Source organism: Panthera onca, unplaced genomic scaffold (genome assembly GCF_046562875.1).
Source record: "Panthera onca isolate mPanOnc1 unplaced genomic scaffold, mPanOnc1 haplotype 2 h2.h2tg000174l_path, whole genome shotgun sequence".
NCBI lineage: Eukaryota > Metazoa > Chordata > Mammalia > Carnivora > Felidae > Panthera > Panthera onca.
The window spans coordinates 127,201-150,830 of record NW_027675830.1 but is presented as its reverse complement, the minus strand read 5'-3'; the positions used below and the strand labels follow the sequence as shown (position 1 = coordinate 150,830).

Genomic DNA, 23,630 nt, shown 5'->3' with positions numbered 1-23,630 from the left:
TGATAAACTATTTAACCTTTCTGGGTGTCTGTTTCCTATCTCTCCATGTTTAAAATGCAGAAAGTAATAGCACTGAATTCCAAAACTTATGAAGCATAGTTAAGTTAAATATATACTTTTAAAAATTGTTTTTAACGTTTATTTATTTTTGAGAGAGACAGAGCATGTATGGGGGAGGGGCAGAGAGACAGGGAGACACAGAATCCGAAGCAGGCTCCGGACTCCGAGCTGCCAGCACAGAGCCCAACGCGGGGCTCGATCTCACGAACTGTGAGATCATGACCTGAGCTGAAGTCGAACACCCACTGCGCCACCCAGGCACCCCAACTTATTTATTTTTTTAAGGATTATTTCTTTTTTAGAGAGAGAGAGAGAGAGAGTGCGCATGAGTGGGGGAGGAGCAGAGAGAGAGGGAGACACAGAATTTGAAGCAGGATCCAGGCTCTGAGCTGTCAGCACAGAGCCCAATAGGGGCTTGAACCCACGAACTGCAAGGTCGTGAGCTGAGCTGAAGTAGGACGCCTAACCAACTGAGCCACCCAGGCATCGGGCTCCATGCTGATCATGAAGCCTGCTTGGGACTCTCTCTCCCTCTCTCTCTGCCCCTCTCCCCAACTCGTGCATGCTCTCTCTCTCTCTCTCTCTCTCTCTCTCTCTCCCTCCCACAAAATAAATATTTAAAAAAAAAGAAACCTGTAAAAATAAACAAATAAGTTAAATATATTTAAAGAACTCAGAACACTGCCTAGCACAGACTCAGTGCTCAATAACTATCAGCTACCATTATTACTCGTGTTCTTGTTACACCTGTTTTCACTAATTTATTTACCTAGCTCCTTAGGCATTTGTATTTGTTTCTCTGGTTTGGATATGTACATCTCTGAGGGCTGGGAACCTAATGTCCTTGTTAGCACAGAGACCAGGAAGCCTGCCAACCCAGACAATATTTTGGGTTCCTTCCCAAAATATTTCGTCATCTTTAATCCTAACCCTATTGAAAGCCGACTTCCTGTTCAACCCTAGTCAACAACCAACACAGACAGAGGTGCATCACCCCTCTGAAGACCAAGCTGACTGTGCTCTGCAGAGCTCTGCTTCCCATAAACCACAGGTGTCTGATGGGTGACCTCACTCCAGTAACTTCTCAGGTGTTATGTAATTAGGTGTTTGAATATACGGGTATTGATGGGTCTGGAGAGGTGGTCATGCCTACTTTCCACACTGTCTCCCACCTTCTTCTCTAAACATACACCCTATGCTCACCACACATGACCCAAAAACAACCACCGATGCAGACCCAAGCTGGCTATTTCCCAAGCTACCAAATTATAACCTGTCTATAATTAAAGGAGCATCTGGAGAGAGGCTGTGAGGTTCCAGTGTCTGAGTTCCCAGGAGTGAAGGGCACCAGCTCTTCCGGGAACAACAATTATGAATTCTTGGGAAGAGAGGGCTGACCCTCAAACCTCAGAGTGAAATCTCTTCAATTCTGCATGTCAGTATGGGCAGGACAAGTAGAATGTCAAGAGGTCTTCAGGCAAAAACATCTATTAAGCATTTGTCCTGAAAGGAGTAGATGGCAGGATTCCCGGAAGAAGATGATGAGATCAGCTAGTCTCTAGAGAGCTCTCTCAGCCACGGTGATGAGGACCCATCGTGGAGACCCAAGGTCAGGAAAGACTGGGCAGGGCTGGCAGGTTTGACAAAAGCACAGGAAATCCAGTTAAACTTGAATTTCAGATAAACAATAATTTTTCAGCCTAAGTAGGTACTAAATGTTGAATGGGACATATTGTATTCGACGAGGCAACTCTATCTGGGAGTGATAAGGACCCAGCTCAGCGGAGCCCACTCCACATAGTAGGCTGAACACCACCCAGTCAAGGCCAAGCCCTTTGGCAGTGCTGTCTCTACTGCCTTGCAGTGGCCCAGCCCTTCAGGGAGACCATCCGCAAAGGCATGAGTTGGGGAAGAGAATGAGAATAATCCCCTCCTATGCTCTGGGACCTCAGATGACACATTCTGCACAAAGCCAGAACCCCTGAAAATAGTTGGGGGCGGTAGGTGAGAAGAGAGGTCAAATTCAGAATTCCAGGGCAACAAGATAGGGAATATGGGTCTGGGGTCCCATCTCCTCATGTGGAGGATGGAATCTACATCAGAAAAGCTACTCCACCCCCCACCCTGGGGGGTTATTTGTACCAGCTCAGGTTATCACCATCTTTCTGCCCCATAATTCCAAGTAGTGGATTCCATCTAAGAATATCAAGCCAAAAGATTTTGGTGTTACAGCAGAAGCACCTGCAAGGATTGTTATAGCAGAGATGAAGTAACGTTAAACCCCAAAGCAAGAACGTACTGCCCTTCAAAAATGAGAAAGCACAAAGGTGCAAATAGGGCGGGTGTGGAAAAATCCATGAAACGTGTTAACACAGGTGGGCGGGAAAGTGTGAGGGGTCATGGCCAAATAATCCACATGTGCTCCCCCACAGATACATACCCAGACTCTGCCCTCTCCCCTTCCCATGTCAGCTTTCCCTTGAGTCGCTAAATAAAATTAAGGTCATACCCTTTCCTTTACCTTCCTTCTCCCTTCTGAAGGGTGAGAGCCCTGGGAAAGGCAGGTGAACAATATCACGGTAGGGGGCGCCATGCTCTCCGGTACCCATGCAGCCAGCAACACCCTGGCTGACCCGGATGTAGTAGAGCTTCTTTCCACTGTCACCCGCTTCCTTCTCCAAGCAGCCAAAGTTCTCCGAGCAGGTTATCAACATGTATGCAAGCCTGCCTGTCAACTCGAATAATCAGTCCTAGTAACTCATTCAAAACCCGTTTACTAAGTATCTTCTCTGTAGATGACTGAGCCAAGTATGGAGATATAACGATAGATAAGACAGATGGTTCGTGTGTTCGTGGGGCACGTGATCTACTGAGGGAGATGGGTGATTAAAGAAGCAAGTTAATGGTGGAATGAAGGCCCATCTAAGGGAAACACAGCTGCTCTGGGACTCAAACAGGAGCACCCAACCGAATCAGAAGAAAGGATGATGGAGGAGGTCTGAGAAGGCTCACTAGGGGAAGTGATGTGTCCAAAGCAGAGGCACTCAAATATTGGGGCGTCTCACAACTGCCAGGAGCACTATTCAAGAACACAGAGGCTGGGGACACCTGGGTGGCTCAGTCGGTTAAGTGTCTGACTTTGGCTCAGGTCATGATCTCACAGTTCATGGGTTCGAGCCCTGCGTTGGGCTCAGAGCCTGGAGCCTGCTTCGGATTCTGTGTCTCCCTCTCCCTCTGCCCCTCCCATCTTTCTCTCGACTCGTGCTCCATCTTTCTCTCAAAAAATGAATGAACATTTAAAAATGTAATAAAAAATCAAATAAAAAGAACATAGAGGCTCATGGAAGCAGCATGGGGCTCAGGACTCTCGATTTTTTAGCAAGGGGAACATAGAAAAGTTGGAGACCCACTTTCCTAAAGCAGGGGCCAGCAAGCTATTGTCTGGGAGCCAAATGTGGCTTGCCACCTGTCTTTCTAAATATACTTAGGCTTGTGCATTAAATATAGACTATGGCTGCCTTCCTGTTACAATGGCAGAGTAGTCATGGCAGAGACCACAAGGCCCACAAAGCCTAAAATATTTATTTTGAGACAGAGAAAGCACGAGTGGGTGAGGGGCAGAGAGAGAGAGAGAGAGAGAGAGAGAGAATCCCAAGCAGGCTCCACACTGTCAGTGCGGAGCACAATGTGGGGCTCAAACCGATGAACCATGAGATCATGACCTGAGCTGAAATCAGGAGTCACACACCTAACCAACTGAGCCACCCAGGTGCCGCCAAAGCCTAAAATATTTAACCCCTGGCCCTGAACAGAAAGTGTTTGCTGGACCCTGGTCTGAAGGAGGATTTGAAGAAATTTCTACAGCTGTAGGAATCAACTGACGAGCAACCAACTGACTTAGTCTCTGCCTTCAGACATTGTTCCTTCACTCATAGAAGCTCCTGTCTACCCCCCGCCTTGGCACAGCCCTTGTCCCTCAGCAGTATCACTATCAATTTACATGTCCCTCTCCCCCTGGCCTGTGAGTGCCACATCTGCTTGATTTATTGTTATATTCCCAGCACCTAGTCTACTGGCTGATATACAATAAGTACTCGAAAATATTTTCTAGTGATTCATCGCTTCGTCTGTTGTGTAAGAGAAAGGAAGGAGACGGGGGTGGTAAGGGGAAGAGAGCTAATCTACTACACTGGATGGCGACAAACCTGTGGTTGGTCTGTGTATGACGGATGAGCTCCTCCTGCTTCCAGAAGGCTGTGAGAGCAAGCACTATCTTTTCAGTGCTCAGAACACCTTGGCTTGGTGCCTCAAAGCCAGTACTGTGTCTCATGGTGACCCTGGTAAGGTCAACACCTCAAAGCATCAGGCCTTCCTCTGAAGCAGCGAACAGGTTGCCCTTGGCAACCACCTGACCTTAAGTGGAGCGGATGCTGAAGAGTCCCAGACTTTAAATTCCTCACTTCTTAATACTGTCACCTCAAAAAAATGCCAGGATGTATTTTGTCCCTTCGTGGGATCCATATCTACCTTCTTCCTTTCCTTACTCACCTTCTTTTTCTGCCTCCTCAATTAGCAAGTCACTTTCTCACAAAGATTGGTATTTAAATATCTCCCACCCCCAGATGACAGGCCCTAACTTACCACTTGTAAGGTAGTCTTAACTTGGCTGTTCTGTGTAAGAGGCGTAATGGGTGGAAATTGCTGCCTAACGTGGCTCTCCCTCTCCCTATAGGTGCAGTGTCAGGGGCCCTGGCGGTTCACGTACCTGGCTCCTCTACCACATAGAGAATGGACTTTCCACTGGAGTCTTCATAGTACTGGAATCTGACAACACAGTCATCTTCATTCTTGTACGTGCAGTTCACTGCATCCTTGCCAGTATCCTCTGAGGAAGGGGAAAATATGGGAGAGTGAAAAACAAGGCAATTCCTGGAAGACGGGGCCATCCCCAAACCCCAGTCATGGGACTTCTGAGAAAGTATGCAACAGGAAACCCTATGCCTGACATTAGGCAAGATGCCTAGACTTGAGATGGCTGTTGTGCCTGGCAATTGCCTCTAGATGACCCTCGCTGCTGAATTTTGTCCCTCCCAGACCCTTTTTGGTTCGTATTCCTTCCCTTGGAAGGGACATGACAGAACACATGACACAGTGTGATTCAAAGCCTGGCTCTACCACCTGTCAGCTGCGTAATATTGGGGAAGTTACTTGACCTCATTGGCTCTTTCTTCATCTATGAAAGGAAAAGGATAACCCACCTCACAACACTGGTAGAGAACTAAATGATGTCAAGTGAACAGTACCTAATAGAGAAGGGTGTTCCCTTCCCTCTCTTTCCTTTCCCTCCTGGCTCAACTATTCTCAATAGTTTGTTGGCAAAGCCCTTACATTTCTTCCGTTTCTGCGTCTGATCCAGTGTTCCTCTCCAGAGCCAGCCTCTCTTCTCTGACTCCCATCACTTTTTTGTAGGCTTCACCCCTTCTAATTCTGAAGCCTCTTATTCTGACAGGGAAACTATAGGTGCCCCTCTATCATTTGCACCACGTCCTATAGTGATGCAACCAGACAGGTAAAACTGACACACGATGATGTTAAGCAAATGCACCAAGATCACAACACAAGTACGTGATGGAACAGAACTAAAACAGGAGTCTCAGAGCACACCAGACTTGAACTCAATGATTGTTTCTCGGCCTTTTGGCTAAGATCAAGTGTAGTATCAGACTTGAACTCAATGAGCCGCCCGAAAACTAGTGGTATAAGAGTACAGTGGAAAGAGTAAGGATTTCCAGATTCATTCTAAGCTTAACTTGTTCGGGCAAGTTATGTAGCTTTCCTGAGATTCAGTTTCCTCATCTGCAAAATGAAGATAACAACAGTACCACAGTTCTACTCTACTAGGTGGCTGAGAAAAAGACAAGATCATGTGTATGAAAAGATACTTGCCTAACTTTTATAAGTTACACAATTCCATACAAACAAGCATTTATCTTTATGATTATCATGGCACGGGGGTGGGGGTAAGAGAAATACTTTCAACTAACCTGAGATTCCCCTCTGGTCTAGGTAATAAAAACATCTCACATCTCTCTCAGCAGTCTTGCCCGCCTGAGCTAATCACAGCATACCGATTCTCCTCAGGAGGAAAAGCCGTCTCTTCAAACTCAATCCCCAAATCATGCCCCTCACCCCCCCCCCCACCAGCCCCACTTCTGATATTAGCCAAAGGATCCAGAGAGCTGACCCTTTTCTGTAACACCCCAAGCCAGAAGCCGACTGACTGGCTGTGTCTCACTGTGGCTCTCACTGAAAACATGTTTCCTGCCTTCGTGAGAGACAGCTATCTCAGGAGAGATTGCCATCTCCCTAGACCAACCAATGCCTAGCTGACCCAGATAACATCAGATGTGCTGACAGCAACAAAGATTATCCCCTTTTTGGTCAAGGTGAAATTCAAACTACAGGGGCGCCTGGGTGGCGCAGTCGGTTAAGCGTCCGACTTCAGCCAGGTCACGATCTCACGGTCCGTGAGTTCGAGCCCTGCGTCAGGCTCTGGGCTGATGGCTCAGAGCCTGGAGCCTGTTTCCGATTCTGTGTCTCCCTCTCTCTCTGTCCCTCCCCCGTTCATGCTCTGTCTCTCTCTGTCCCAAAAATAAATAAACGTTGAAAAAAAAAAAAAAATTAAAAAAAAAAAAAAAAAAAAAAAAGAAATTCAAACTACAATGACTGCAGGCAAGAGTTTTGCTCACCACTGTATTTTTATCTGTCTTATTCTAGGAAGGGCTCCAGAGAGCCAAAAAAGGCTACAGCATTATGATTTTAGCTAAAATCCATAAGGGTGAAGGTTTCCCTCCAAACCAGCAGAGCAGTATGCCTGGGCATTGCTGAACACTCTCAGTTAAGTAAACTCAGTAAATGGTTACTAGCCTCCTAAACTGACATCACCTAGCCTAGGTTTCTTCATCCGTAAAATGGGATGCATTGTCTTCCTCTCCCTGGGGAGGTCAAGTTAGGGTTGATTTCTACATACTTTAAAAGTTATCTGTAGGGTCTTGCTGAGTCTGTGGGTGCCGGGAAGCAGCAGAATGGGGAGGGACTGTGGAACAAATTAGCAGAGGGCACAAGAGGACTCAGGGAAGCTGGCCTTTATTAAGTGCCTAGTGTGCATCAGGTCTGTACAACATGCCTTTGAGGCAGGGATTACTCTTCCATTTTACTGATGAGACATAGACACGTTTTGGGATCAACTGAAAACTTCAGCAGCCGCATATGTGCACAATTCTAAGACATGCTGAGCTTACTGAGCTCCTTCACAGGCTCAATCTCATCACGACAGTAACGGCTGCAGGTATTTTCTTTATGTAGGTCTCCTCGGTCAAATTTCTTACACTCCACACACTTCCTAAAAGAGAGACGACACAGAGATTAAGACAAGGGAGGAGAGGGACGCCTGGGTGGCTCAGTCAGTTAAGCATCCGACTTCGGCTCAGGTCATGATCTCGCCGTCTTCGAGTTCGAGCCCTGTGAGTTTGAGCCCTGCGTCAGGCTCTGCGCTGACAGCTCAGAGTCTGGAGTCTGTTTGAGATTCTATGTGTCCCTCTCTCTGCCCCTCCCCAATTGCACTCTGTCTCTCTCTCTCTCTCTCAAAAATAAACAAAAAAGACGAGAGAGGAGCAAACCTACGTGTGTGTCAGTCCAGCTCTGACATCCACACACCAGAAAGCTGCCCCACCTTGGAAAACAAACACCGAAACAAAAACCCCTGTAAGACAATTCTGGGGGACCCAGAGGGTCGGGTCTGGAGTTCAGGGGTGGGAGTTCCTCCTCACCCAGAGGCAGAGCCTGGCAGGCAGAAGGCCCCAGTCCCCTCATTAAACTTCTTCATGTCCCATCCGAGAGTGTGACAGGAGGTAAGGCGTGTGCCACTTCGAGGAGCCTTAAAGGCAGAACCGGTCATGTAATCTGGGGACCCAGCACAAAAGAAGATGTCAGGCCCCTTGTTCAAAAATCCCTAAGCATTACAAGACAGTGCCAGCAGAGCGGTAAACCAAGCATGGGGCCCTTCTAAGCACAGGGCTCTGTACAAATGCACAGGTTGCATGCCTATGAGCCCAGCCCTGCTGAAAGTGGCAAGAGAAATGGCAGGAGCTTCCCCTGACCCCAGATGAGTGGAGTTTGTACTAGCGAACATCTCCTGTTTCACAGAATCCTTCATAACTCCAGCCCAACTCTCCCACACGATCGGAACATGAGAACGTTCCCCAGAAGTTCCCTGGTTTAGCCTTCCTCCCAACTCAGGGATTCAGGATGCCATCCCAGGAGAGGGGTTTCTCCAACTGGAGTCCAGCGGGTGCTACTTTGGCCCCTGCATGGTTGGCTCTCCCTCCCTCTTTGCCCAAACTTTTCCGTGGGAAGAGGAAAGCTAGCCTCTTAGCTGCAGCGGATGCCTCCTCCTGAAGCTTTGGTGAGTAAGAACCTGGAGGGTTGGGGATTCTAGCCTGGGGGACCCCCTCCCTCCTTCTAGCACCCGACTGGCTCCAACTCACTTCTCTGCCCACTCACTTCTTAAAGGTGCAGGCGTCAGGGCAGGTGGGGCACTTCTCACAGGTGTCCCCGTAGGAGCCGGGCTGGATGCACTTGCAGCTGCCGCACTTACACTCGCCCCGGCCGCTGCACAGCAGCCCGTTGCTGGACATGCAGGTGTCGGTGCGCGTGGTACAGTTGCAGTAGAAGCCGGTCCAGTCGGAGTCACACAGACAGTCCCCACAGCTGCACTGGCCGTGACCTGAAAGCACACAGCCCGAGGGGGCGGGCAGCAGGTGAGGGGCCCCAACCCGTGGCTCAGCCTGCTCTCCAGCTTTACCCTCATCCACCCTCCTCCCACGGCCACTCATTAACACCCCACGGAAGCGTCACCACCTTCTATCCTTCTAGCCTCATGCTGCTAGCTCTGCCTTGACGCCCTTTCGTCCTGTGATCGCTACCAAACTCCCACTTACCTTTCGAAGCTCAACTCAAAAGTTCCTTCCCCTCCATAACTTTTTCTGACCTCCCCGGAGCAAATTGTCTACTACGTGTTCTCCCAGCACTTACATATGCCTCTATTTTAACCCTCATGACCAGCCCATTTGCTTGCCTATCTGTTTCTCTTTCTAGATTTTGAGCTCCACAGTGAGAGAGGACATATCAATTTGTCCGTCGGCAGGGATTAGCGTAATGTCTGAAATACAGTAGGCATGCAATTAATGTTTCTTTATCCATTTATGCAACAAATATTTATTGAGCTCACACTGGGCACTGGAGATTCGGCAGTGAATGAGACAGGAAAGGTCCCTATTACCGTGGAGCTTGTGTCCTAGTTAAGTTCCTGGGTAGGGTGCCTGGTGGCTCAGTTGGTTAAGCATCTGACTCTTGATTTCAGCTCAGGTCATGATCTCACGGTTTGGTTAGTGAGGTCAAGCCCTGCATCAGGCTCTGGGCTGACAGCCTGGAGCCTGCTTGGGATTCTCTCTCTCCCTCTCTCTCTCTCACACACAAAATAAGTAAATAAACATTAAAAAAGAAAAAAAAATCCTGGGAACCACACACACATTCACCAGCATGTGCCCTGTGTTGTATCATCACAGTACTGCAGAGAGCCATCAGCCCTAGTAGGAAAGACCTACTCACTTTACTGCATGAATGTAGGAATGGGAAAGAGAGATTGGGGTAGGGGGTAGATTGGTTAAATGCAGGTGTTAACTCTCAGTGCTACATCCCCCTAATCACTTAACAAGGCTTGAAAACTTGGCTCTCCCAAACTCAGAAGAAAGGGTGACTCATTCTCAAGGATTCCGAATCAGGAAGAAGTGGATGAATAATAAAAATCTGACTGTTAATCAGAGGAAAGGCAGGGAGCCAAGGGGAAGTAACCTCAACGGGTCTCAAAATCATGTCACTGTGTGAGCGGATGGGCCCCAAGATGGTGGAGGAGAGCGAGGTGCATAGGCTCAAACAGACACTAGCTGGCATCTTCTGCTCCCCAGGGACCCCAGTGGGTCTGACTAGAGGCCCTTGGTCAATGAGTCTCTCTGCCAGTGATCCTAGCACCATCCTCTATTCAAGACTCAGACACACCTTTGCTGCCTTGGAAAGAGATGTCTGCTTCTTTCTGGATGGCAAACATAAGGTCAGCTGCCCCAGCTCCAAATATCTGGAGAGTAGAGCCCGCTCCACCCGGAGGCAAAGGGAATGGTCTTGTGTAACCTTTGTCCACCAGTCATTGGCCCAGGTCTGAGGGCAAGACAGCTCCTGTCAGCTGAAGATAATTCCAAGGAAGGGGCAGCTGTGAGCCATTATCAGCAGCCCTAACAGCAGCTGGAGGGGCCCCACAGTGTCTACTACAAGCAGCTTTCAGTGATGGCTCCCGAACAGGGAAAGGCAGACGCCACAGAGGTCTGGCAGCACCCGGAGGCCTCCGCCTCCTCAGAAACCCTTGTCCCATAGTGTTTCCTTTGTGAGGCCAAACAAAGTAACCTTTGAGAAGATGGTCTGCCAGGCCAGCCACGGAGCGAGGCTGGAAGTAGAGTGGCGGGCCGGAGCCGGCAGGCCGAGCCCGAGCCCTGGCAGGGTCAGCCCTCAGAAGGAAGCTACAGTGCGGTAATGTCACAGGACTGGCATCCCTCCAGCAAAAGGGTGGCTGAGCCTGGGTTCACAGCAAAGTCAGAGGAGGAGGGTGAGAAATGAAGAGAGAGTGTAAGAAAGAGGAGGGAAATAGAAAAGAAGGCAGCAGGGGAGGGGTGGAGATGAGGGAGGGGGAGGGGTAAGGGAGGAGCAAGTATTTTAGGTCAGAGGGAATGACCTCTCCCTATAGAGCGTGACTCCCAGGCCGATGTCAGCCCCACTCCTCCCTGCCTTATGAGCCGACCCTTTGTCTGACATCCTACTTCCTCCATGAAGCCACCCAGGCCTCCTCTGTTCACACTGGGTCTCTCTCCAGGAGACTCCTATAACATTCCCCAGGGACAACTCACTTCTTTTCTTTAATTTTTTAAAAATGTTTTATTTATTTTTGAGAGACAGAGTGAGAGTGGGTGGAGGGGCAGAGAGAGGGGAAGACACAGAATCGGAAGCAGGCTCCAGGCTCTGAGCTGTCAACACAGAGCCCAACGCGGGGCTCAAACTCACAAACCACGAGATCATGACCTGAGCCGAAGTTGGACGCTTAACCAACTGAGCCACCGAGGCGCCCCAAGGACGCCTCACTTCTAAGATCTGGCACGTTCTGCCTCATGTTGTGAATTATCCTCAGGTAAGTTAATTAAGGGCAAAACTGTCTTATTCATGCCTCCCTATCCCACAACACTACAGCACAGAACCTGGCTCAGGGGTGTCTGATCAATCTATGCTCATGGATGTCCCTCGGGGAGAAGGATGAGTCCCTCGGGGAGTCCCTCGGGGAGAAGGATGCACTCCCTGATGTTTCCGAAGGAAGTGCTGATAACAGATGACCACAAAAGACCATGCCTCCAGCGGGGAGGGGGAAGGCCAGAGGCTGGGGAAATGGCTAAGTCATAGCATGCCCCCCTCGTGAGCCACTGCTTGCAGCAAAGAACAGACCAGGCCAGCAGCCCAGGGAAGAGACAATGGTGAACTGGTCTACAAACTGAGTGGTCAGGAATCACGCATGCCCCCTGTTCACCCGTGTGGACTGAGCGCCTGGCACAGAACAGGTGCTCAATAAGTGTGTGTCCCTGAGCATCCGTCACTGGGGAGTGTGACGGCAGCACCACAGGATCCAGACCTGCAGCCAGTAGGCACACAACACCCGGGCTGGCAGTGGGGGAGGGAGGCCTCTGAGCTGCTGCCTGGGGTTCCCTCCTGAATTGGGTGGAGCGCATTGCTGACGAGCTGTGCTTGCACCAGTGAGAGGCAGGAAGCAGGCTGCTGAACCCGATGGCTTTGTTTCGCAGCATCGGTGGGGCCAGCAGCTGAAGGAAACACACTCTGCCCTCGGTCCCTCCCACCCTGCCTCATACCAGACCAGGAACCAGGAGGCTTGGAGGACAAGTGGCCCTCCCTCTGTCCCTGGTGCCCCCAAGGGGCTATCTGTAGGCCTCACGTAGGACAACCCTCTTCCCCTCAGCCCCACCCTACTCCCCGTGGTCTCCCACATCAAACTTACCATTCCTTTTGGTACTCTGAATATGATGTAAGTACTATTCACTAGTAAAATGAGCTGAAATGCCTCCCTCACCCTCTAATTCAAACTGCTGTTGGGGGGTCCGTGCCTGATCTCTTTCTCCCCTAATCTCCCTGCTACCATTTTTTTCCAATCTCTGTCAAATTTTGCTGACATGAATAAAGGAAACAATGTTGTAGATAATAAAAAGAAGTCTTTTTTATGTGACTTGGGCATGTTTTAGAATGACATAGATTTATGGGGCACCTGGGTGGCTCAGTCAGTTAAGCCTCCGACTTCAGCTCAGGTCATGATCTTAAGGTTTGTGAGTTCGAGCCCCATGTCGGGCTCTGTGCTGACAGCTTAGAACCTGGAGCCCACTTCGGATTCTGTGTCTCCCTCTCTCTCTCTCTCTCTGCCCCTCCCTCACTCATGCTCTGTCTCTGTCTCTCTCTCTCTCTCTCAAGAATAAATAAACATTAAAAAAAATTTTTTAAGTTTTTTTAGAATCAAATTGTTTTTTTAACATTTCTTATTGAGAGACAGAGACAGAGCATGGGCACAGGAGGAGCAAAGAGAGAGGGAGACACAGAATCTGAAGCAGGCTCCAGGCTCTGAGCAGTCAGCACAGAGCCTGACGCAGGGCTGAAACTCACAAACTGCAAGATCATGACCCGAGCTGAAGTAGGATGCTTAACCAACTGAGCCACCAGGTGCCCCCTTTTTAATTTTTTTTTAAAAGAATGACATAGATTTACCTTTCTAATCAAGTTTTCATATACATATATATATATATACATATATATATATAAATTTTAAAGTTTATTTATTTGAGAGAGAGAGCGAGCTCAAGCAGGAGAGGGGCAGAGAGAGAGGGAGAGAGAATCCTAAGCAAGCTCCACAGTGTCAGGGAGGAGCCCATCGTGGGGCTTAAACTCACAAACCCTGAGATTGTGACCTGAGCCGAAATCAAGAGTCAGTTAACCATCTGAACCACACTGGCAGCCCTTTCTAATCAAGCTTTCTTAAAGGCAGATGTTAAAGTGAACATCTGGTTGGATTAGTTCGGCTCCTTTAAGCCCCATTGCAAAGGAAGCCAATCTCCGCCATAGATTTGATCACCAAAGAAGCCAATTATAATCTGTGTTAATTAACCACACAATACACCCATAAACCAATCCTAAACAACTTGCAAATGTCTTTGATCTCTCTGTCACAAGAGGAATCAAGCCTCAGAGACCATAATCCAGCGAAAACCTATCCCCAGTGCCCCAGGAACTACTCAGGCTGCCTAGTTGCCTCTGCAAGTATTGTCAGCACATACAGACGACATTCACATTAGTTCCACTTGGTCTAGCTGGGGAAGTAGCCTAGGAGCAGTCTTTAGGGCAAGGAAAGACCAGGTTGAGATTTTCCGTGGGCCTCAAGACTTTACTGAATTTTGTAATGAGAAGGACAAAAAGTATCCTGCAGGTAGAAGGAGCCAAAATCGTAACCCCCAGTTTGCAGGCTGGGCCTCTCAATGGCAATCCTTTCCCATGTCTGTGCTGTCCAGCATGCCACGAGCCACGTGGAGCTCCTGAGCAACAGAGGAAATGAATTTTTCATTTTTCATTTATTTTTTACATTTTTTTAAGTTCATTTGAGAGAGAGGAAAAAAAAAAAAACCTCCAATGGGGGAGGGGCAGAGAGAGAGAGAGAATCCCAAGCGGGCTCTATGCAGTCAACACCCTGGCAGTGCAGTCAGAGCTTTAACCTACTGAGCCACCCAAGCGCCCCTCATTTTTCATTTAACTTAAATTTATTTAAATTTTATTTAAGTTATAATTCAATGTGACTAATTTACAAATAAATAGCCACACGGGGCTACTATATCTGACAGCACAGATCTAGAATCCAAAACGTTATAGTGCCAATAGCGATAACAAAATAGTGCCAGCATGTAAAAAGAGCTTATGATTTTCCACTCATTGTTCCGAGTGTATTGGCTGTTAAACGTGCTCCATTGCCTTGCTTTTTTACTATTTTCCAAGTCTTGTCATGAAAAGACAAATTCATGTAAAATAATTACTACCAACTTTACTACGCATTCTGATACCATGCAGTTTCCGAATCTGTAACTACTAAAAATCTAATTACCAGCAGCCAGAGATTTTTTTTTTTAACCTAAAAAGGGAGTTGTTCCGCATCCTTGAAATGATCAAGAGCCAGTGATTTAAAGTATTAGCAGGATGGCAGGTGGAAGAAAAGAAAATAACGGTCTTCACCTTCAGGCTCCCCCACTCGTTCCCATGCTCCAGGAGAGCAGAGGCTCCCTTCCGCTGTGTACCCCAGGAGCAAGGACGCGGGGAGCAGAGCGGAATTACAGAGAACCTCCTTCCTGTCTTCTGCCGTTGGAGTGGAAGGACCATCCACTCGGCTCTGCCTGCTGGGCCTTCCTGTGCCCACCTAAGCCCCGGCCTAAGTTTCCAGAGGCTGTGGATGTGCGAGCGAGCGTGCGCGGGTACAGGGGCGGGAGGGTGTGCAGTTTCACTCACCTGAGCACATCTCCCCCTTATAGCGGACGCAGGAGAAGTCATCACACTCGCAGTACTTGCCCGTGATCTTGCCAAAGTCACTGCTGTGGCAGACGCACTGGCCACACAGGCACTCGCCCCGCTGGCTGCAGGCGGGCTGGCCCTCCCGGGGGCTGCACTCTTCCTGCTGCGAGGGGCGGTAGTCCTCTTCGGAGCACTCGCACTGGGACCCCAGCCACCCGGCCCGCAGCGGCACACCCCACACTCAAAGGTCCCGTTGCCATTGTTGCAGCGGCGGCTGTAAGGCTCAGCATGGGCCTGGCACGCACAGTCACAGTCGAAGGTGACCTGAACGGTGAGGCTGTCTTTGAAGCCTACAGGCTTGATGGTGAAGGACTTCTCCCTCTCCTGCGGGCAGCCTCGCACCTTGGCCTCAATGCTGAAGCTCACCTGGGTGGAAAGGAAGACCGCATTCAAACACAGGCGCACCCTGTTATCACTCCAGCCCTGGAGGGAAAGAAGCCCCGCCCTGCCCCGCCCTGCCCCGCCCTGCCCTGCCCGGGAATATCCAAACTGGGTGTCTCATCCCCCAGCAACCTGGAGTTCCTCAGCCTCCAAATGACCAAGGTCTGCAAAGCAAAAAGAAAAGCCTGGGGACAGTTGTCCAGTTGTATCTGGTTGGGTGCACAGACATAATTTACAGTCAGGAGAGAGGTTGGTTTTGGTTTTTTTTATATATATATCTATTTTTTGGGAGACTGCAAGTGGGGGAAGGGCAGAGAGAAGGACAGAGGATCTGAAGCAGGCTCTGCGCTGACAGACTGACAGCAGTGAGCCTGAGGTGGGGCTCGAACTCACGAACTACAAGATTATGACCTGAGCTGAAGTTGGATGCTCAACCAACTGAGCCACCCAGGTGCCCCTGGATATGTGTGTGTGTGTGTGTGTGTGTGTGTGTGTGTTTTAATTCCACCTGTGAAATAAGCCAGCTCAAGCAGAACAGAACCTGTGATCTTATAAAAATTCTTCTCTGGCCAATGAAGCCAGCTGGACTGATTATACACAAGGTCAGTCAGCCAGACACACAAAGCACTATATGGCACCACACGATGCCACACAGTGACCAAAGGCTCAGGATCTACTGTTTAATTTCCATATAGTACATCATCACTTGTGCAGTCAAACACCTTTCCGGCCAATATTTCTTAGACAGGATATGTGCACATGTTCTAGAATATAGATAGGTGTACGGACAGATGGATGGACCTAGATACAGAAATGATAGAGATACAGGTGATACCGGTGATAGAGATATAGCTATCCCCCTTTCTGCTTCCCTCCCTCTTCACCAACCCCTCCCCCCATCGGCAGAAGCAGAAGAGAACCAGTAAGGAAAGAAAGCCATAGAGGCCACAGAGGGACCTGAGAGGCAAAATGAACATTTGCGTTCTGGAAGTCTATGACAGTGGGTATTTGGTATTTTTGCCTGTTCCATTTGCTGTTGAATCTCCAGCAGCGAATGATGCCTGGCACAAAGTTGGCGCTCAGCAACTATCGGTAGATGTGACTGCCGTTTCACATTGTAGAGGAAAGACAGGTATTACCTTAGGGGAGGCTGGAGACTGGGCCAAAGGTAAGAAATATTTTCATTTGCAATCAGCTGTGCATAAACAAACAGAGGTAAGCTAAACGCAAGTTTTTTAAAGATCTCCACGTAGCGGAGAAGTTTAGACAACAGGAGTCAGAGGAAAAGGTTGGCAGCTCCGTTATATCCAACTTGTAATGACCTTCGGGAAGAAGGTGCAGGGGAGGAATGGAAGGGTGCCCACAGACGCTCAGGGGCAAAGGCCAGGGCCAGAGCTGAAGCTTCAGCCCCTGCCCAGCCCAGCCCACCTCACCGTGTCTCCAATCTTGAGTCCGACACAAGACTTGAGCCCAGGGATGACCTCGTTGTTGAGACAGGTGGCGTTGAAGGATAGAGACAGCTCCTCGGGGAGGTCCCGCACTTCCAGCTCTACTTTAGAGCGGATTTTCTGAGCAGAAAGGGGGCAAAAGAAGGTTAAGGAGATGAGCCGAGAGGAAGTAGACAGGAACCAATTCCACCCCAAGTAAAATACCAGGTGGCCATGGACTCACCGCGGCAGTGCTGGGTGCTGGGGTTTGCTTAGAAGCTGCCAGAGGAGAGCATCCTTAGGAGCCTATTTCTTACAATATTTCCTGCCCAAGGTCTGCTCCTCTCTCTCTCTCTGTGCCCCCTGGTGTCTAGTTGAATCTGGGTAAAATCTAAACCAGCCACACCCTCCTGCAAGCCTCAGAGACATGCAAAAAGGGAGGGCTAGCACTGGTCACCTTGGATAGTAGCTTTTTTTACCTAATTTTTAACCAACCTCATCTTCCCCTTGGCTCAGCTCCCTCTTCTCTCTATTGTTGGAGCCCTATCCCTCACCCTGTCCTTCCTCATCACCACCCCCAACCTCTCTTTCCTTTCCACCTTCTCTAAGCTCTTCCACCCACTGCTCCTGACACTCCCTGGCAATTCTTTCTGAGCCATTTCCCTCTCAGAAGGCTGCATTCCTCCCAGTGCTGGCCACCAGCCAGCCTCTAGAAGAATAAGAGGAAGGCAGTGAAGGCTGCATCGTGGACTCACATCCAGGACTCCAAAATCTGCGTTCCCTCCTGGGGAATGCCGAGTGAGGTGGATTCTTAGCAGACCCAACCCCAGTGCGAGACACTTACCCCATAAGCATCAACAATGAGCTGAAGGACGTTGCTGGAATTGGCAGACAGAACCCCCACTGTCGTCCCTGGGATGAGCTCGCTATAGTTCTAGAAGGTAAGACAGAGAGATGTACAAGGCTGACTAAATGAAGAGGGTGATCTCAAAAGCCCTCCCCAAATCAGAATGAGGGTCTTGAAACGAAGATTGAGGGAAGGATGGGATATTTTACTTGTCACTTCCAGGAACAAACCTAGCAGTTTTGCAGCCCTGAGAAAAATTATAAAGAACTTCTCACACCCCTCTCCCCCAATAAATTACTCCCCTCCAGCACCACAAACACCAACACACCCATCCCGTGAGGTTCAAGGTTGGAGGAGAGAGACCATAAAAAGGAGCCATTTGCCCCTGGGAATAGGCTGGAGGAGGGGCTTTCCTGGTTGGGAAGCATGGCCCGTGCTAGTGTGCCTGGGTTCCCAGAGACGGCTCCACCCAATACAGACCCCACTCCCGAAATCCCTGAAGGCACAGTCACCTGGTAGAGACTGACTACATTTTCCGTTACAGCAAAGATCAAATTGATGTTTTTCTGGGATAGCTTCTCGGTCATCAGCCCCAGAGAGGGATACTCCTGTAAAATGGGAGGATGTGGAAGTCAGTTAAGAATTCACCTGAATTCTACACCTTAGAACTTGGCTGATTTGGGCTGTGGCCCAGACGGTGGTGGTGCTGAAACCTTTTCACGCCATGATCAGTGTGAGGCAATGGACTAAGTGGCAACGCAAACCCAGTTGTGAACTCCAGGGACAGATGAAGAGGCAAAGGCTGGTCAAAGCCAAGCATCTCAGGGCACCTGGCTGGCTCAGTTGGTTGAGTGTCTGACTCTTGATTTTGGCTTAGGTCATGATCTCACAGTTCATGAGACTGATCCCCGCATCAGGCTCTGCACTGACAGCGTGGAGCCTACTTGGGATTCTCGCTCCCTCCCTCCCTCTCTGCCCCTCCCTGCACACTGCGTGTGCTCTCTCTTTCTCTCAAAATAAATAAATAAACATTAAAGAGAACCCAGGCAGCTCAGTTGGTTGACGGGGTCATGATCTCACGGTTTGTGAGTTGAAGGCCCTCATCAGGCTTGCTGCTGTCTGCACAGAGCCCACTTCTGATCCTCTGTCTCCGTCTTTCTGCCCCTACCCCACCCATGCATGCGCACGTGCGCGCTCTCTCTCCCTCTCTCTCTCAAAAATAAATAAAACGTTTAAAATAAATAAGCATAGGGGTGCCTGGGTGGCTCAGTCGGTTGAGCATCCGACTTCGGCTCAGGTCATGATCTCACGGTCCGTGAGTTCGAGCCCCGCATCGGGCTCTGTGCTGACGGCTCAGAGCCTGGAGCCTGCTTCCGATTCTGTCTCTCTCTCTCTCTCTGCTCCTCCCCCGCTCACACTGTCTCTCTCTCCTTCAAAAATAAATAAACATTAAAAAAAATTTTTTTTTGGGGCGCCTGGGTGGCGCAGTCGGTTAAGCGTCCGACTTCAGCCAGGTCACGATCTCGCGGTCCGTGAGTTCGAGCCCCGCGTCAGGCTCTGGGCTGATGGCTCGGAGCCTGGAGCCTGTTTCCGATTCTGTGTCTCCCTCTCTCTCTGTCCCTCCCCCGTTCATGCTCTGTCTCTCTCTGTCCCAAAAATAAATAAAAAAAAACGTTGAAAAAAAAAAATTAAAAAAAAGGAATTGAAGATGTAAAGCTGAGGGCTATCACTCTTGCCAGCCTCAATTTTCTTAATGAATTAAAAAAAATCTGGTTGAAAAAAATGATGTTCAATGAATGCTTAGGGAATTCTGGTACTGGAGGCAAACATTATGTAGTTCTAAACAATAGTAGGTTGACTTTTGATGAATGAACTTCCAATTTAGTTTTTTCTATTTATTAAGTTCTCTGAATCACTGCTAATCATTTATATTTTTTCCCATGTAAACATGAAATTTGATATTTCTCTTCCTGAAAATTTCGAATATGACAAGAAAGTGTGGTGCTTTACTTCCAAGATAGAACATCAGATTCAACTGCTAAAATAAAGATTGAGGTCCAAAAAAGCATACATTTGCAATCAGTACATATGACAGATGGCAGCATTCAAATTCATATCTTGGAAACAGTATAAAATGAAGATCTCATATTCATTTGTATTCTTATTATGTTTCTCACTCACCTTTAAGGGACTTCACACCATCTAGCAACCTGTTTTTAAAGACCTTGTTATCATCTATAAAAAAGAACACAATTAAGGTCATAGAGAAATGATGTGGCTATTCACTAAAACTCTAGTAAAACTGAGATTTTCATGATTTGCCCTAGAAACTTCCCTCATTAAAATAAAGTTTGAGAGAAAATTAGGGAAAGTTTATAATATGGTAAGTCTATCTAAAATTTAGCATACAAGGCACTCTATAACATGCACAGCTTTTTTGGAAAATATCACCTCTGACCTTTTATCCCCTTCCGGTCTAACACCACTTCTTTCCCTTGGTTGCTTCCCACAACTGCCTATAGGTATCTAAAAAGGTAAGGGTAGCCTCAGAAATGTAGTCCCCTTGATGGCATGAGTCAGCATCATGGGGATGATTATTCCAAAACAGAGAGTTAAACTGCATAGATGGAAATTTCCCTCTACAATAAGTGAACATTTAAATTATTTTGTTTGGCATTTGCTTGTTTATTTACTGTTGCATCTTAGCAAATGGGGATAGTTTGAGTTTCTAAAAAAAAAAAAAAAAGCTTAAGAGGGGACAAAACAAACACGGGGTAAAAAAGAAAGGCAAACCAAGAAACAGACTCCTAACTATAGGGAACAAACTGATGGTCACCAGAGGGGAAGATGGTGAGGGAAGGGTGACACGGGTGATGGGGATGAAGGAGGGCACTTGAGATGAGCACAGGGTGATGTGTGGATGTGTTGAATCACCAAATTGTACACCTGAAACTAGTATTACACTGTATGTTAACTAACTGGAATTTAAATTAAAAAATCTTTAAAAGCTTCAAAGAACACTTTAAGGTCACATCAGTATATAAATGCCTACCATTGAAAGGCAGATTTTTCAGCAGCTTCAAACGTTCCTTATCTGTGAACTCTATTCCCATGTTTTTCAGAATAGCTTTCACATCTTTGACATCAACCTCCCCTCCTTAAAAAAATAGACATCATTACATATACGAATTTAAAGGATCATCTAATGACTCCAAACAGGGAAAATTAATCTATGGCTATATAGATTGAATCGGTACAGAATAAAGAGCATAGGCCAATGAGACCTCTCCAAATATACTGACGATGACTTTCACAGAAAAAGAATTTGATCTCTAAGTGCTAATAAAAGAAGTCACAGTCACAATGACAATGGCAAGGCAACTCTGAACCCTGTGAGATTTACATTATGTATCTGCTATTCAATTGGAATATTATAAATTACTTATTCAAATAAATGTATAAAATAAGGTAAGATCTGTTAGTCTCATTTTTTGTCAGTTATCTGTAGTCTTTATCAAAATTTTACTTCATATATTATTTCACTAGTACAGAGTTTGGCCATTCTAAAAAAGAGAAGAACAAAATATACAAATAAAAAATATACCAGAAAACAAATGAGTTGCTAGTAATTTAATGAACCAAGAAATAAATGCCATAACTAATATGGCAATTGAGGAATAATGATGAAATGTAATTATTATAAATACTAAATGTTTTAGATTCATAATTTCTCTCTTACCTGTAGTAGCTTTTACTCCATCCATCACCTCTTTCAGACCAACCATTCCATTAGCTACAAGAAAAGGCACAATGAAAATAATGTCAGAAGCCCAGAAGACAAATTTAAGACATATATTTTAAGGAAACAATTCCATTAAAAATTCCTTACATCTTCATTTTACCTGAGACCATTTAGAAAATGCCTGGATCTCAGGGAGTTAAGATGATCTCCATCAATACAAAGGTCTCTTGTATACTAGAAACTGGGTCAGGAAAAGTGTGCTCTTCCTAGTATTTTGGATGCCATTATAAGCCATAGCTGAAGATACTATTGGAGTTGGCCAGGTATTCTGGTAACTTTACTTCATGTACCCACAAACAGCTGAGGAAGGGACCACTAATCCAGCTTGGTATGTTCTAAGATTGCTTCCTGCAGGAGATGTGTGTGAACTACATTAATGTATCAGAGCAGTTGATACGAAATATGGAAGGATGGAAGAGCCTTCACATGGAGGAGAAGTTGAGAAAAATGTCCAGGGACATCATGCTATGTGGGTAAAACTACAAGCAGCTCAACATGGCTGGAACAGTAGAAAAATGAGAGAAGATATGTCCACACAGGCAGATGGAGCTTGAAGGTCTCATGCACTATGATAAAAATCTTTGAACACGTTTTCGAATGAAGATTTCATTAGACAGGAGGATAGATAGAAGAATGGCTTGTTGACTTCTCTATAAATAGATTTTCAGATCCCTATTATTTTGCTTTCTTATTGTTTAGACTATTAGAGTCCTGACAGCACCCTCTGCAGTTTTTGGTATATTTACGGAGAGGTGATGCTGTTTTAGGTTAATTGTAATGAAGATCCAAGATTTATTCTGACTTTAAAATTGGGCTCTCCTCCAAGTGTCCATCAATAGATGAATGGATAAAGACGTAGAACATATGTGTGTGTGTGTGTGTGTGTGTGTGTGTGTGTGTGTGTGTGTGTATGATGGAGTATTATTCAGCCTTAAAAAAGAATGGAATCTTGCCATTTGCAACAACATGGATGGAGCTAAAGAGTATAATGCTAAGAGAAATGTTAAAGACAAATACTATATGATTTCACTCACATGTGAAATTTAAGAAACAAAATGAGTAAACAAAGAAAAAAAAAAGAAGAGAGAGACAAACCAAGAAGTAGACTCTTAACTATAGAGAACAAACTGGTAGTTACCAGAGGGGAGGTGGGTGGGGGAATGGGTGAAACAGGTGATGGGGACTAAAGAGTATACTTATCACATATATATAGAATTGTTAATATATTATATACCTGAAATAATATAATTTTCTATGTTAACTATATTGGAATTAAAATTAAAGACTTCAGTAAAAAAAATAAAATTGGGCTCTCCTCCAAGCTTTCTAACATGTATCTGTCAATTAAATCTATTTTCAAACATATCAGATATAAAGGAAAAATTAAAAAACGGCCTGAGGTCATCTGTAGTGTTCACCATCAACTTGTAGATTTTTTGACAGCTTTGCAAGTTCCTCTTCCGTGAGCTCAAGTCCCAATTTTTTAAGGGTGTTGTCCAGGTTATTTACATGAACCTTTCCCCCTTAGGAAAGATAGAAGGTAGGAACATGAAAAAAAGGTGTATTATGCCAAAAGTCTGCATGCATATCAACTTTCTATTTATTTATTTATTATGTTTGTTTGTTTAAGGTGAAGTGATTTTTTCGTGCATAGAGAAGGGGTGTACAGAGTTGAAAAAAAATGCAAGTTCCATATGGAACTTCCTACAAGATAAAATATACGCTGTTATCAGTTAAAATGTGGGTAGACTGCAAGAATCATAAATAAGGAATGATACCAAAGTGAGGAGCCAGGATTCATAATTGGAATAAAATTGTCAAGTTGGGGAATGTCAGACAGTATGACTTTTAATTAGGTCTTACTCACCATTGAGAGATTTCACACCCTTTAGCAACCTGTTGTGATATACCTTTCCAGCAGCTGTAAGAAAAGCCATAATTCATGCAATGGGGAAATTAACATGAAATCGCAAAAATGGTGTGAAATAAATAATAATTTAAATAAACAATTTCAAAAATAACATTTTAAGAAGAGTTGTCTCTAATTTTTAGTTTATTTCATCTAATATAATGAAGGTTGGAAACAGAAACCTCTCTCCTTGTGACAAACCTCTTTATTCCAGTACCTGAGGAAGTCTCCTTGCTCAAACATGAGTATAGCTTCCCTTTGCTTTTAAATTTCTGCTTCCCATCTTTATTTTTTTTTCATGGATCTCCAATCTTTCTTTTTTTTTCTCTTCTCATGATATGAACAAATTAGTAGCTTGATAGGTAACAATATGTTTATCTGTTAATGTCAACTCTTGTCTAAAGGGTTATTTAACTTCCAGTATAAATTCTAAGCGACAGTGAC

The 23,630-nt window shown here is 46.5% G+C and overlaps 1 protein-coding gene and 1 pseudogene across 1 annotated transcript; one reads left to right on the top strand and one right to left on the bottom strand.

The window, feature by feature from the left end:
• The first annotated feature begins 5,741 nt into the window (after positions 1 to 5,741).
• On the top strand, positions 5,742 to 5,896 carry LOC145715214 (U2 spliceosomal RNA; annotated as a pseudogene).
• Positions 5,897 to 7,365: 1,469 nt separating this feature from the next.
• On the bottom strand, positions 7,366 to 18,074 carry LOC145715213 (uncharacterized). Its single transcript, XM_081794914.1, has 6 exons — positions 17,988 to 18,074; positions 17,473 to 17,562; positions 16,635 to 16,769; positions 14,758 to 15,186; positions 8,623 to 8,845; positions 7,366 to 7,462 (listed from the first exon to the last, which is right to left on the bottom strand). Exons 1-6 carry the CDS (start codon positions 18,060 to 18,062, stop codon positions 7,371 to 7,373), a joined length of 1,044 nt encoding a protein of 347 aa, XP_081651040.1. The 5' UTR covers positions 18,063 to 18,074; the 3' UTR covers positions 7,366 to 7,370.
• Between the last annotated feature and the right edge of the window lie 5,556 nt (positions 18,075 to 23,630).

Coding starts and splice junctions, on each gene's coding strand:
- LOC145715213 (XM_081794914.1), bottom strand. CDS start 18,062: ATGACCGAGAAGCTATCCCAGAAAAACATCAATTTGATCTTTGCTGTA. Junction 8,846..14,757: donor TAAGGGGGAGATGTGCTCAG/GTGAGTGAAACT, acceptor GTGTGCTTTCAG/GTCACGGCCAGTGCAGCTGT. Junction 7,463..8,622: donor GACGCCTGCACCTTTAAGAA/GTGAGTGGGCAG, acceptor TCTCTCTTTTAG/GAAGTGTGTGGAGTGTAAGA.